Source organism: Gobio gobio (assembly GCF_949357685.1).
Source record: "Gobio gobio genome assembly, chromosome: 9".
NCBI classification, from domain to species: Eukaryota; Metazoa; Chordata; class Actinopteri; order Cypriniformes; family Gobionidae; genus Gobio; species Gobio gobio.
In genome coordinates, this window is record NC_137115.1 from 16222109 (window position 1) to 16237777 (window position 15669).

At 41.7% G+C, this 15669-nt stretch overlaps 1 protein-coding gene across 1 annotated transcript; it reads right to left on the bottom strand.

Moving 5' to 3' along the window:
• Window positions 1-710: 710 nt before the first annotated feature.
• On the bottom strand, window positions 711-14389 carry drc9 (dynein regulatory complex subunit 9; the record flags this gene model as incomplete). The annotated part of the gene is made up of 9 exons (XM_079825305.1): window positions 711-821; window positions 1375-1476; window positions 1603-1734; window positions 4443-4517; window positions 8121-8282; window positions 8578-8659; window positions 8760-8888; window positions 8985-9139; window positions 14291-14389. The coding sequence occupies 9 exons, from the start codon at window positions 14387-14389 to the stop codon at window positions 711-713; spliced, it is 1047 nt and encodes a 348-aa protein (XP_079681431.1).
• Window positions 14390-15669: the final 1280 nt, after the last annotated feature.

The following is a 15669-nucleotide window of genomic DNA, read 5'->3' on the forward strand; positions in this document are numbered from 1 at the left end:
TGAAATCTATGGAAAGTTTTATAAATGAGGCCCCTGGTCTCTTAAGCCTGGAACACACCAAGCCGACAGTCGGCCGTCGGGCAGTTTCCGTGCATTGGCCAACTAAGTTTTCTTGGTGTGTTCCGCACCGTCGGCTGACGTTGGTCCCCGTCGGCTATTTTTCAGCTGATTCGACATGTTGAATCGGCATCGCCGCTTGCCGGTCAGTCGGGCCATCTGATCGTTCTGATTGGCTGTTCTGTTAGCGAACCAGTGCACGACAAAAATAACAGAAGTGACCGTCTATGGTGAGCGAGATTATGAGGTGCTTTGTTTATATAGGATATACAGGGTAGCTCTTCCGGTTTCCCGCTTTGAATAACGAAAACAGACTACTGCCACCAGCTGGTACGGAAAGCTATTTACTCTTACGCAGGCGCAGAACGGACATGCTACTTGGCCGTCGGATGTCGAGCGTCTGCTTGGTGTGTCAGGGCAACTTTGGACCCAGACGCTGCCGACGTGAGCCGACTCTGCAGTCTACTTTCATCGCTTCTAGTTGGTCAGCGTCGGTTTGGTGTGTTCCTTGCTTTAGAACATGATGTAAAAATCTTAAAGTTACATTTCTGATCATCAAACTGTCACTCTGTTGATGCTCTGGTAATGACTTGCTTCCCTTTTATTATTTTTTACATTTTTGACGCCACTATAAAAGTCTATTGTGACAGTCATCATTTCTTCTTATTTTTGCCTTTTTTGCCACCTTTAGCCTTGGATTTGGCTGCTTTCTTAGGAGAACCCAGTCCTCTGCGTATGAGAGTCCCCCGCCACCAGGCCTGGATCTGAAAAGAGATACATGAAACAAAAGAGAATTAAGTATATTAGTGATTAGACATACCTATGGGTTAAAATTTTCTTTCCCATATTGCAAATGTGTGGATGATTCTGTTTTTAAGGGGCCAGGCACCAAAAGTGTGTAGGCAACTATTGTAGCTAAGTTTTTCCCCTCTTTATTATTATTATTAAGGGATTAAATTGGAATTCTCAATTACATTCTGAACGATACTCATGCAAGCTGCAAAAACTCCATTCTCTTTAAAGGCCCTTGAGCTGTTCAAAACCTGTATGAACACAAAAGAAGATATTTTAAAGAATGTCTGTAACCAAATAGTTGATGGACCCCATTGACTTACATAGTGGGGGAAAATACTATGGAAGTCAAAATATATTTTTTTGTGTTCAGCAGAAGAAAGAAACTCATACAGGTTTGGAACAACATGAGGGTGAGTAAATGATGACAGGTTATTAATTTTTCGGTGAACTATCCCTTTAAACAATTTAATGATTTCCGCGGGGGGCTTTTACCTATTTTCCTAGAATTAAGCTATATGTTACCTTGGTTGCTGCATCTCTCTCCTTCTGCTCTTTCTCTAGCTTTGCACGCAAATGTTCCTTCTCCGTCCTGTCCTCAATGATAACCTCTTGCATATCTCTGCACTGAGGAATAAAAATGTATTTTACAATTTGTCGCTTATTGATACAGAGTCTCTCAAAAGGAATTTTAAAAGGAATAAAAATTAGGTGAGAGTAAACAAGTAACACAGATGCGTTTCATATAAAAACCTTTTTGGACAGTTCGTGAATTCGTGCCTGGCTGATGTTTCTTTTATTCTTTAGAGCAGTGATCTCTTGCTCCTTTTCATCCATGCCTTTCTCATACCGTTGGATCCAAAACTGGAACTTTTCCTGTGAGTTCTTTGAGGCACAAACAGTTCAGTGGCATCAATTAATCCTGATGTGTTTGCACCAGAATATGCCTAATTAAATTACAAACAGAACTCCAAGCATAACCAACAAGACAATCAGTCAGTCAGCTTCATTATCAAAGTTTCAGTGGTGAGCATCATGGCAATTCTGTCGATGTTGAAACTGCAAAATTCTGGGGTGCGTTTCCTAAATTATCGTTAGCCAACAATGGTCACAAGTTCCATCGATCTAAACATACACTATATTGCCAAACGTATTGGGACACCCCTCCAAATCATTGATTTCAGGTTTTCCAATCACTTCCATGGCCACAGGTGTATGAATTCAAGCGTCGTACCATGATAGGCTGCCACCTGTGCAATAAGTAATTCATACAATTTCCTCACTACTAAATATTCCACGTTCAACTGCAAGTGGTATTATAACAAAGTGGAAGCAATTGAGAACAACAGCAACTCAGCCACAAAGCGGTAGGCCACGTCAAATCACAGAGCGGGGTCAGCGCATGCTGAGGCGCACAGTGCGCAGAAGTCACCAACTTTCTGTAGAGTCAATAGCTACAGACCTCCAAACTTTGTTTGGCCTTCAGATTAGTTCAAGAACAGTGCGTAGAGAGCTTTATGGAATGTGTTTCCATGGTCGAGCAGCTGCATCCAAGCCTTACATCACCAAGTGCAATGCAAAGCATTGGCAGCAGTGGTGTAAAGCACGCCGCCACTAGACTATAGAGAAGTGGAGACATTTATCTGGAGTGACGAATCACACTTCTCTGGCGGATGGCAGGAGAACGGTACTTGCCTGACTGCATTGTGCCAAGTGTAAAGTTTGGTGGAGGGGGGATTGTGGTGTGGGGTTATTTTTCAGAGGTTGGGCTTGGTCCCTTAGTTCCAGTAAAGGAACTCTTAATGCTTCAGCATACAAAGACATTTTGGACAATTTCATGCTCCCAATATTGTGGGCACAGTTTGGGGACGGCTTCCCCCTTCCTGTTCCAACATGACTGCGCACCAGTGCACAAAGCAAGGTCCATAAAGACATGGATAAGCGAGTTTGTTGTGAAGGAACTTGACTGGCCTAATTTAGGAAACACACCCCAGAATGTTGCAGAGTCAGGCCTTCTCGTCCAACATCAGTGCCTGACCTCACAAATGCGCTTCAACAAGAATGGTCAAAAATTCTCATATACACAATCCACACTAAACCTTGTGGAAAGCGTTCCCAGAATAGTTGAAGCTGTTATATAGTTGTTGTATATATTCAACTCCATATTAAAACCTACGGATTAAGAATGGGATGTCATTAAAGATCATGTGCATGTAAAGGCAGGCGCCCCAAATCTTTTAGCAAACTATCTTGTATAGTAGGTTTTTTTTTTTTTTACTTATTTCATGGCCATTAATAAAAGTCTAAATATGGGTAGTGTGAATGAAATTTGGACTTACATCCATCATGTTTTTACGGTCACATTAACTACTAGTGTCAGTTGCGTGGCTTCATGGCTATTCACAACTCCACTCCGTGGCCTCATGGGATAGTACAGTATTCATCAGATGTGCACTTTAGAATATCGCCATAGTCAATCAAGTCATAGGTCATCTGGGTAATTTTAGCCTACTGTTTTATGAATATTATGAGATTATGAGAATATTATATTATTACAGAGGTGTTGTTCATGGTCAGTTCATGTTAACTAATGCATTAACTAATGTTAACTAATACAACCTTTGTTGTTGTAAAGTGTTACCCATATTCAGATGCAGGGATAGTTCCAAATAACATTTGAAAACAGCATTGCAAAGTCGTGCGGTTGAAACAACAACTCTCAGCCTTTGGTTATAAGCATAGTTACTCATTAGCAGGAGCACGATAATGAGGGGATGGTTAGGATGATTTCAGGGGGCCTTATCAGAATAGGGAAATGGAACAGAAATGGCCATTAGTTGCAATCCTGAATTAACTAGCCAAAGTTATTATTCCATCACCTGTTCATGACATCATTAACAGCAGTCATATAATGTTGAACCAACATGGATCAAACAACATTATTACTAATGGTGCATTTACACTGCAGGTCTTGATGCCCAATTCAGATTGTTGACAATATTTTTTTGATGACCAGCTTAAATCTTCTTGTGACCCATATCCTTTATCTGCATTCACACTATAAACTTGGCGAAACAACCCAAGCTAGACATATTGACCGGGAAACGCTTAGGCAAAAAAAGGAAGTAAAAACGGCGAAAAAGAGAGAAAAAGATTTTTGATTCATATCTGATTTTTTTTTCCATATATGAATGAGGCCTGAAACCGATCTGACAATATTGGAATACATGTGTTTTTTTTTTCCTGCTTACACATTCATGGGTCATATCTGATCTGGAATTGGGCCACTTGAACCATGAAATGTAAATGCGACCAGTTAGACACTACACTATTTAATGGAACAGCCTGGCTAGGATGCATCCTTCTAATTGAAAAGCACCTAGTAATACTGAAGACCTTGATTTACTTGTTTAGGGTTGGAGCTAAACTCTGCAGGACAGTGGCCCTCCAAGAGCAGGATTGGACACCCCTACTCTATACCAATTGAGGTACAATTAGTTCTTAGGGATGCACATCCATGCAAGCACAAATCTAATTCATTTAACAAAGCTTTATGAATAACGCTGCATAAAATAAAGTTGTGCTTCACTCACTGCATGTTGTCTTTTTAGGAAGATCTCCATCTCCATGTGAAGATTCTTTTCCTCTTCAGTTCTCTCTTGCAGCATCTGAAAATGCAACCAAAAGTGGAAGTTGTGAATAAAAATATGATGGTATGCGGGTTTTACAGTATGTGTTGGGTATCAGAATTATTAGAATTACTAATTATAAACTTGTTAATTGGAAACACTGAATTTATAAAAGTCCTGACTTATTGATGAAAAAATGACAAATTTTGTGACAAAAAGTGGCAATTAAAGTAGTTGGGTAGCAACATCCACCAGATATGCCATTGTTCTTCAATATTTAGCAAGAGCATAAAGAGGTGAAGCTCAAATGCACTACCAATTGAGCTACAGCCAACCACACATACACTACACACAACCCTGCATGAAAATTTAAATGGTGGCTTGTCTGAAAGTTTAAAAAGTTACATTTTATATTCTTTTAAGTGATAGTTCACTTAAAAATGAGAATTAATTCAACATTCACTCGCCCTCATGTCCTTTCAAACCTGTCAACACAAAAGAAGATAATTCTGATAAATGCCTTTTTAAATATACTTTTTTGTCCATACAATAAAAGACATCAACATTTGTATTTTGTGTTACAAATGTAAAAGTTGTATAAATATTCTGGGTGGTCACTAGGACTTTGAAAGGCAGTTGCCTGCTAAAGTGTTCTAGGTAGTTTCTAGGACACAAAATTATGCAGCTACATGGAGGTGCAGAACAAGTGAGGTGCAAATGGATGGAGCGTATAATATGCCATAAAGTGCATATCATATACATTCTCGACATTGCACACTCGTATTATTTATATGCATTTCCGTGTGATCGGGCTCGTTTAATTGTGGTTGGAGCTAAACTCTGCAAGACAGTGACCCTCCAGGGGCGAGTTTGGGGACCCCTGCCTTAATCTGTTCTTTCAGAGGAGATTACACTTGTTCTTGCTTCTCGGCATGTGGCTATTGTCACAAGAAGAAGACACGCTTTGTTTGAGCCAAGGCTGCAGGCTGCAAGGAAAAACGCAAGTTGCAAAAAAAGCATGCGCAAGTGACGATTTTCTGTTAACCAATCAATGTTCTGCAGTGAGTCTAGCTCCACCCTTTAGTACCGGACTACTGTGCTAGGTACCCCAACGGAAGGGTGCCAATAAAGTGGTACGGTGCGGTTTGGAATTACGGTACCATTCACAACTTCTGACAATGGAAACAACAAAAATTGCGTAACTATACTGGGGCCTCATTTATAAAACTTTCTGTAGATTTCATCCTAAAAGTGTACGTAAGCACAAAAGCTAGATTTTGTGTACGCACAAAAGTTTTCAGATTTATAAAACCATGCTTACGACAGAACCTGCGCAAAAATACCTTTATAAATTCCAGTCAGCAGAAGATTATGCGAACGTGCATCTCTACCCTGAATCACCATAAATGGAGCTTACAACGCCTAGTTTTACTATGCATAACCTCATCTGCATATCATTTTCATGCATATTCACATATGACACCATGTTTAACACTGTCAAAGGTACAAGACATTGAAAAATATTACATACGGACTATAAATGCCATTTGTTCCTTACACATTACATTGCTGAAAATCATCCAATATCATTTTTATGTTTTAGAATAAATATATCAAAAATATCCATAAAAACAAATGGATAATGTGAACATATCTTTTAGGATGTATAGACTATTTTGGACCCACTTTTTATTAGGTCGCCTTAACTACTATGTACTAACATTTTAATTATTAATTTGATATGATGCACTTATCGTGTACATACATGTTTTTACATTGTACTTACCTTTTTTAAATGACCTGCATGTAATTACATCTGCAATTAATTTCTGTAGTTACATTTATAATTACACTGTTGACACTTCCCTTACACCTGACCCTACCCTTAAACTTACCCATACCACCACACCTCTCCCTAACTTTATCCGTATCCCACCTCAATATCAGCAAAGTGTTTTGCAATACAACATGAACACAGTAAGTAAATTGTACTGTATGTAAATACATGGTAGTTAAGGCCACCTAATATAAAGTGGGGCCGCTATTTTAATGGAAGCAGGCCTATTTATTGCAGTGTAAATACAATTGTCTGACTCTGTTCGTCACTGACAAAGTATTTTAAAAAGGAAACACCTCCTTGCAGCTGCGGTTGTACAGTAAGCTATTATCATTGGACCTATTAAAACCGGACAATGGACCGCTTGACCGCTTGACCACCGAATCCTGCAGTGTCTATAATATCAAAGTAAGTATGCATCACTGATCATCGTTCTCGCTAAAAATATTTTGTCATAACATGAGATCTGCAGTTTAATTTAAAGAGGAATTATTGGAATTTGCCTATATGTAATCCTTGCTGTCATTAAAACAGCATGTCACAGGAAATGTGATCAAAAGTAGAACATCCACGTCTATCTAAATTCATATCATTTTTGTTTAACGGAGTAATGACTTTATGTAATTTCAGTGCATATCGCCATTAAAGGGTTAGTTCACCCAAAAATGAAAATTCTGTCATTAATTACTTACCCTCATGTCGTTCGACACCCGTAAGACCTCCGTTCATCTTCGGAACAGAAATGAAGATATTTTAGTTGAAATCTGATGGCTCTGAAAGGCCTCCATTGGCACAATGGCACTTTACACTCTCAAGACCCTTAAAAGGTACTAAAGACGTCATTACAAAGTCCATCTCACTACAGTGGTTCTAAAATAACTTTATGAATCGGCGAGAATAGTTTTTGTGTGCAAAAAACCCCTAAATAACGACTTACATAGTGATGACGATTTCAAAACAAGGCATGAATCATGATTCGGATCGCGTGTCAAACCGCCAAACTGCTGAAATTTGGCGATTCAAACCGCTGATTCGACTTGCTGATTCATAACGCTTCGAAGCTTCATGATGCCTTGTTTTGAAATCGTCATCACTATGCAAGTTGTTATTTAGGGTTTTTTTGCGCACAAAAACTATTCTCGCCGATTCATAAAGTTATTTTAGAACCACTGTAGTGAGATGGACTTTGTAACGACGTCTTTAGTACCTTTTAAGGGTCTTGAGAGTGTAAAGTGCCATTGTGCCAATGGAGGCCTTTCAGAGCCATCAGATTTCAACTAAAATATCTTCATTTCTGTTCCGAAGATGAACGGAGGTCTTACGGGTGTCGAACGACATGAGGGTAAGTAATTAATGACAGAATTTTCATTTTTGGGTGAACAAACCCTTTAATGAAACTGGAACATTAATGTAAATGTGTATATCAAAATGAAAATGTTTAAAACTTTAAAAGGTTAAAATTGTTCTTACTTTATTTCTTTCTAAAAGAGTTAGTACGCATGGGTCAGTCTGGGAGTTTGCAAGCAGGTGCGCAAATTTTCCTGTCAATTTGTTTTTATAAATCACAACTTATGTGTCAGAAGTGGCATATATGCCTCTTTCAGGGCATGTTTTGTGCGTACGCAACGGTTATAAATGAGGCCCCTGAACCATACCGCTCATAATTGGGGTTGGAGCTAAACTCTGCAGGGCAAGTATACCCGGCACTGGACTATCCCCATTCCATGAGACGTCCAGAGAGGTGGAGCTGGACATCATTTGACTTTGCAGTAAGTACCACTTGGAACAAGTTGTCAAACACACACCCCAACTTCATCTTCTAGTCCGTTCTCCTTGTGACTGTTGAGTTTCAGTCCCTGGAAGACTAGCTGTTCGGCACAGCTCTTCACAAATTTCTCTTGTTGGTTTGTCTTCACCCTCATGTTCTGTACCTGCTCCCTCAGGCAATCCTCCAACTTCTGAAGCCTCTGGGAAGAAAAGAGTCTTTTGAGCCAGAGTGCAAGCTACATGTGTATTTGTCCAAAACTTTAGACCAAAGTTTAAAAGTAAAGATGATGCAGTACTTTTGTGTCTCAGCCTTTGTTAATGATTAAGATTCTTTGCATTGTGACATTGTCGTCATGACAGTTAAGCTCACTTCATGCTTTCCAAACACCAGTGAATTATGCACAGTAAAATCTGGAACATCATGGTATGTATTCAAATAAAATGGCATATTATTAAATGAAAAAGCTTTCTTTGTAAAATGACACTGATGATTACCTCACACTCCTCTGTTTTTTGCTTGCGAATGTCAAGTAACTGTTTTTGCAGTGCTTTAATCCTGAGACGACCCTCTTCCTCCCTACAGTTCATGTACAATGTGGTGTATGTTCACAGATTGAGACTACATAGTATAGTACATTATATTTTGGGGTAAATTATTTGTCATTTCATGTTAAGACCTGTTTATTATGTCCAGAAGTTGGACTTTCTTCTTCCGCTCCTCTGCTACTGCTGAAAGGAGACTTTGAAAAGTGTTTTTCTTCTGCAGCTCGACGATTAACCCATCTATCACATCTGACACAAACTGCCTATGGGATCATAGATGATGTTGAAATGGTTTATGAAAAATTATGAAATGATAATTATACATAATGTAGGCCTAATCGAGAAATGTGCACTCATACCTGTCTCTCTGAACTTTGGCCAGGTTGTCAGGAGCAAGTAGACTCTCCTGAATGCTTATTTGCTTTTGGGATTTGTTTAATTCTCCTGTGAAATCAGGCAAACTGCTCACGGCCATCAATCGAGATGTTTTCAGATGCAGTTCGGTCCTTTGCTGCTAAATACATAGTGATACAGAATGTGTTACAGAGAAAAACATGATTGGGAGATAAAACATGGTACGTGGACAATGATGTGTTATTACTATTGTGTGGTGACCTGGCAATAAAACCATACTAGGAACATTTTGTCCTTGATTAAGACATCTGACCTGGGGTCTAATGCTATTTCATGCATTGTGACTTATTTACACTGTTAAAGAGTTGACCAAAATGTAAAAAAAAATGAGTTATATGTAGATGTATGACGGAGTATTTCTGTTCCAAATACACTCCTTCAGGATTCGAACAAGTTTCTGAGTATGACCCTTCATGAAGTCAAAAAAGGGCGGAATTCCTTGTATGTGCGCACATCAACCAGAATTAGAGCAAGAGTGTCAACAAAGAGCATTCGGGTTACAGAAGCCATCGGCAGCGCTGTCATTTTGTTTTTAGACCACAAAATCAACAATGTCAATAAAGAATTGTGTTTCTGGTTGTAAGAGAAAGATAACCATGTTCAACTTCCCAAATAACCCAGCATTAAGGAAATAGTGGATGCAGTTTTGCAAGTTTGTTTGTTCCCAGTCATGAGACGAAACCGCAGGCGGTGAGTGAAACTGCATCAAATGTCTGTGTTTAGTTGGCAATCGGCGCGCGTAAGTGCATATAATGTCAACATCACGAACGTAAAGTGAATCAAAAGTTAGCCAGGGAGTGTGTGTGTGCCCGAGATTCTTTAGCTCATCAAAGGGTATGCCTTTGCAAGATGATAATATCTGCCTGATTCATAACTTGATGAACAGAATTTGTGAGTGGTGTTCAATTAGGTCGTGTGGCCTATTGTGAAAGTTGTTAATGGGTCGTATAGCTTGTTTGACCATCTGCTGCCACTCTGCACAAATGATCGCCCTTTCCAGGTTATATCTGCATTAACCGCTTGAGCGGTACGTTCCCACATGTGGGATCGTTATTTCTGTGCCTTTGGGAGTATAGTCCCACATATGGGAGTTTAGAATGCACATATTTTAGGTTTCAGACATTTAAATGCTAGCAAAGCAATACATTTATAGTTTGTAAAATACACACTAATGTCTATGCAAGCGGCCATAACAATCCATTCAATTATATTCACTCTATTCTTCTCCCAGTTCCAAATTACTTTCATGTATTTAGAGAGAAATGTATGAATTTATGTGTTGTAAATCTGATGCAAACTAACATGGCACCCATCGCACGTTATAGATCAACTAACTAGATCATTATAACGTTTTTTTTAACAACAAAACACATTCACTTAAAGGAGAACTCCGGGGAATTTTTTAGTTAATCTTGATCGTTATACCTTTGCAACACGGAGCTGTTACAGTTAATGCCCAGAGCTCCCACTCAGCTAAAACGGTAGTTATGGGGGCATATACATAAAGAGTGTCTTTGTGCCTCTTAACAGACACAAAATGCAATTAAAATGTCTGTCCAGCATGAACAGGGCCCTTACATGACAACGAGATGCGTTTAGCCACTTAGCCATTGTATAAATAATTGTAACCAGAGACGTTTTCTACTCTGAGTCATCTTGCGTGTTGGCTAGCATCCACACCACCTAACATGTGTGGAGCAAGGGGTAAAATAAGTGCAATTTGCTGTGACTTTCACAATTGTGTTGCATTGTGGTATATGGAGCTGCCTGAAGTGTACGCTCCCTTGGTCAAAAAAGATGGGTCAATGGTCTGTCCATATAAACTTCCCTAGTCCACATAAACTTTCCTAGTCCACTTATAAATGCACTTCAAAGTGGTGGTGAAGTCCATAAAAATTATGAACAGAACCGGCGACAAAGGGCAGCCCTGCCGGAGTCCAACATGCACCGGGAACAAGTCTGACTTACTGCCGGCAATGCGGACCAAACTCCCATACTCCCCCAGCACCCTCCACAGGATGCCGCGAGGGACACAGTCGAATGCCTTCTCCAAATCCACAAAACACATGTGGACTGGTTGGGCAAACTCCCATGAACCCTCCAGCACCCTGTAGAGGGTATAGAGCTGGTCCAGTGTACCACGGCCCGGACGAAAACCAGACTGTTCCTCCTGAATCCGAGGTTCTACTATCGGCCGTATTCTCCTCTCCAGTACCCTGGCATAGACTTTCCCGGGGAGGCTGAGAAGTGTGATCCCCCTGTAGTTGGAACACACCCTCCGGTCCCCCTTCTTAAAAAGAGGGACCACCACCCCGGTCTGCCATCCCAGAGGCACTGTCCCCGACCGCCACGCGATGTTGCAGAGGCGTGTCAGCCAAGACAGCCCCACAACATCCAGAGACTTGAGGTACTCAGGGCGGATCTCATCCACCCCCGGTGCCTTGCCACCGAGGAGTTTCTTGACCACCTCGTGACTTCAGCTTGGGTGATGGACGAGTCCTCCTCTGAGCCTCCAGCCTCTGCTTCCTCAATGGAAGACGTGATGGCGGGATTGAGGAGATCCTCGAAGTATTCCTTCCACCGTCCGACGACATCCCCAGTTGAGGTCAACATTCGCCCATCGCCACTGTAAACAGCGTTGGTAGGGCACTGCTTCCCCCTCCTGAGGCGCCGGACGGTTTGCCAGAATCTCTTCGAGACCAGCCGATAGTCCTTTTCCATGGCCTCACCGAACTCCTCCCAGGCCCGAGTTTTTGCCTCCACAACCAACCGGGCTGCAGTCCGCTTAGCCTGCCAGTACGTGTCAGCTGCCTCAGGAGTCCCACAAGCCAACCAGGCCCGATAGGACTCCTTCTTCAGCTTGACGGCATCCCTTACTTCCGGTGTCCACCACCGGGTTCGGGGATTGCCGCCTCGACATGCACCGGAGACCTTACGGCAACAGCTCCGAGTGGCCGCTTTGACAATGGAGGTGGAGAACATGGTCCATTCGGACTCAATATCTCCAGCCTCCCTCGGGATCTGGTCGAAGTTCTGCCGGAGGTAGGAGTTGAAGATCTCTCTGACAGGAGACTCGGCCAAACGTTCCCAGCAGACCCTTACAATACACTTGGGTCTACCGAGTCTGTCCAGCTTCCTCCCCCGCCATCGGATCCAACTCACCACCAGGTGGTGATCAGTTGACAGCTCCGCCCCTCTCTTCACCCGAGTGTCCAAGACATACGGCCGCAGGTCAGATGAAACGACCACAAAGTTGATCATTGACCTACGACCTAGAGTGTCCTGGTGCCATGTGCACTGATGGACACTCTTATGCCTGAACATGGTGTTCGTTATGGACAAGCCGTAACTAGCACAGAAGTCCAATAACTGAACACCACTCGGGTTCAGATCAGGGGGGCCGTTCCTCCCAATCACGCCCCTCCAGGTGTCACTGTCATTGCCCACGTGGGCGTTGAAGTCCCCCAGTAGAACGACGGAGTCCCCAGGCGGAGCACTTTCCAGCACCCCTCCCAGGGACACCAAGAAGGCCGGGTACTCTGCACTGCCGTTCGGCCCGTAGGCACAAACAACAGTGAGAGACCTATCCCCGAGCCGAAGCCGCAGGGAAACGACCCTCTCGTTCACCGGGGTAAACTCCAACACATGGCGGCAGAGCTGGGGGGCTATAAGCAAACCCACACCAGCCCGCCGCCTCTCACCATGGGCAACTCCGGAGTGGTGAAGAGTCCATCCTCTCTCGAGGAGTGTGGTTCCAGAGCCCAAGCTGTGCGTAGAGGTGATTCCGACTATCTCTAGTCGGAACCTCTCAACCTCACGCACAATCTCAGGCTCCTTCCGCACCAGTGAGGTGACATTCCATGTCCCAAGAGCCAGTTTCCGTGTCCAGGGATCGGGTTGTCTAGGCTCCTGCCTTCGACTGCTGCCCGATCTTCTTTGCACCAGCCCCTTACGGTCCCTCCTGTGAGTGGTGGGCCCACGGAAAGGTGTCCCCACGTCGCTCCTTTGGGCTGAGCCCGGCCGGACCCCGTGGGGGAAGGCCCGGCCACCAGGCGCTCGCATACGAGCCCCAACCCCAGGCCTGGCTCCAGGGTGGGGCCCCGGCTGCGCCGTACCGGGCGACGTCACGGTCCTCCTTTTTTTTGTCATCATAAGGGTTTTTTTTAACTTAAGTGTTAAGTGTGGTGTTTTCTTAAATTGTGTTTGGTTGCTTGATGGCCTGGTATTAAAGGGATAGTTAAAAAAATTAAAATGACCCCATGATTTACTCGCCCTCAAGCCATCCTAGGTGTATATGACATTTTTCTTTCAGACGAATATAATTGGAGTTATATTAAAAAAATGTCCTGGCTCTTCCAGGCTGTATAATGGTAGTGAATGGCAGCCCAAAATTTGAAGCCCAAAAAAGTGTATCCAAATAGTTACAAGAGCATTGTAGGTCTTCATATTGACAGGGCCCTACAATAAGAGGAGTGCCAGGGAGCCATGGTCCAAGAGCCTTGTTGAGGCCTTGTATAGACTATGGGGCCTACATATTCAAGAATACATTTGTTTTAATTGGTCATGAGTTTTCTGTACAACCCTGGATTGTGCAGCCCTAAAACCCAGGGTTACAAATAAAAAACCTTCTATGTAGCAGTTTATTTCCTTTATCTGCATCAGAGAAAGAATTTCTGGTAGTCAATCAAAAAGGAAATGGAGTAGGCTATTACTGACAGGTTAGAATTTTAGTCCCGTTATTATTATTATTTTTTTTAATAATATGTGTTTTGACACAACTCGATTTAAAATAAAACCTTGGTCAACAAATCCTTGATTAGCTCTACAAAATGCTTAATTTATTTAAGTTAACCCTTATTGGTGAAGTCCACCAAAAATAAATAAACAACAACAGAAAATAAACTGAACATAATGCAAGCAGCAATATAAGCATGTCAAACATGTACACTGTAAGAAATAAAATATAGGCAAAATAGTACAGGGGTTGGCTACAACAACTTCAACTGGAGTAACGTTACTCTTCAAAGTACAACTTCGTTCTTTATAAACCCCTAAAAGGTGCATTATACCTTAGAGTAGTGATATGTAGGCTACTTTTAAGTTAGGCTACTACTATGACTTTTTATGGGTAAATAAGACACAAATATGCCCCTTAAGGGTACTGCCCCAGCGACAAGCTGTTGTATCCCTAAAGGATATAAACAGAAAACAATTCTGAGATTAAAGTAGGTCTAAGTGTGATGTTACTCACAGTCTCCGCTCCCGGGCGTATAATGTTTCCTAACACTGACAGCTGATCAGCGTGGTCCTGCAGCACAGCACACACTATAAGCCCATCCACAGACATCATGCTTATCCTGTCTAAACGGGAAAATAAAGAAAATAGTAATTAACTTTGGATGCAACGGGTTCCCTTTCTATCATCCTAAACAAACAGGCGAGAACTCGTCCATGAGGAAAAGACCCTTACAGGTGCTGCGGTAAACGGCGTCCGTTGTCATGACAGCACGTCTCGTACACAGATCAGCTCCATTTGTTGGGTATTTTTCCACATCATATTTAATCCATTTTAGCGTTCATGCACAGCATATTTGTACTATTATATGCGCCTATTATTGTCTATTCGCAGCGTAAAAACTGAACTCACATAAGCATGTTTCTCTCACAGGTGACGTCATAACGTCACGTCATTAATGAATCCTTTTATTCATTAAAATGTACATTGTCATTTGTACAAAATACATTTAACATACTTTTAAAAATGACATTGTATGTAATATGTTAGTTGTATGTAGCCATTGACGTACGAATGTATTATATGATGCTATTTCTCCGTGTTTTTAATGTAGGCTATTATTATTGTTTTGTTTTCTATTTTTTCTGCACCTCTTTGTATTGTATGTTTCATGGAAATAACATTTTGCAACGTGTAAAACTTTTCGAATGCCTATTTATTTAATTTTCTCATTCTCACATTCTCATTTCCATCATTTCTGCATTCTCCATTACCAGTGATATACATATTCAATACTAAGATCTTCTATTAAATCCCCCTTTAAAACTAATTTACAACTCAACCAAATTGCAAATAGTGTTCAGAACAGTGGATTTCATGACTGTTGCTTTTTCGAACAGCAGAGGGCAGCAGATCGCTCAATAAATGGCCGCCCATGTCAGGCTGTACTAAAAGAACCCAGAGTTCCTCAGAAGACGAGCACGTGTGGCTGGGTTGGATACACTGCACACCAATAAGATGGATCCAAACAAGTTTACTGTAAAGCAAGTGGAGCTCTCTAAAACATGTTGAATTAATTATATTATTCCAATTCTTAAAAATGTCCTCAAATTTGATTTGACGTGTTTAATGATCATGTTCTCCATGACCGTTCTTCCTGACAGGCTATTTGCTACCCACAGGCCACAGTTGAATCACAGCTGTGCTGATATTGAACAGGACTCTTGCTCATGTGTTATTGTGCCTCTTCAATTGCATATGCCTCTCACAAATGTCTTTGCCATTTGCAAAGCTGCCAGAACGGCTAACAAACCAGCAGGATATTTATATGGTGAAGGTTTACAGCCACACCTGTCAAAATCAGATAGATGCGTTTCCTCTCCACTTTGAGGGCA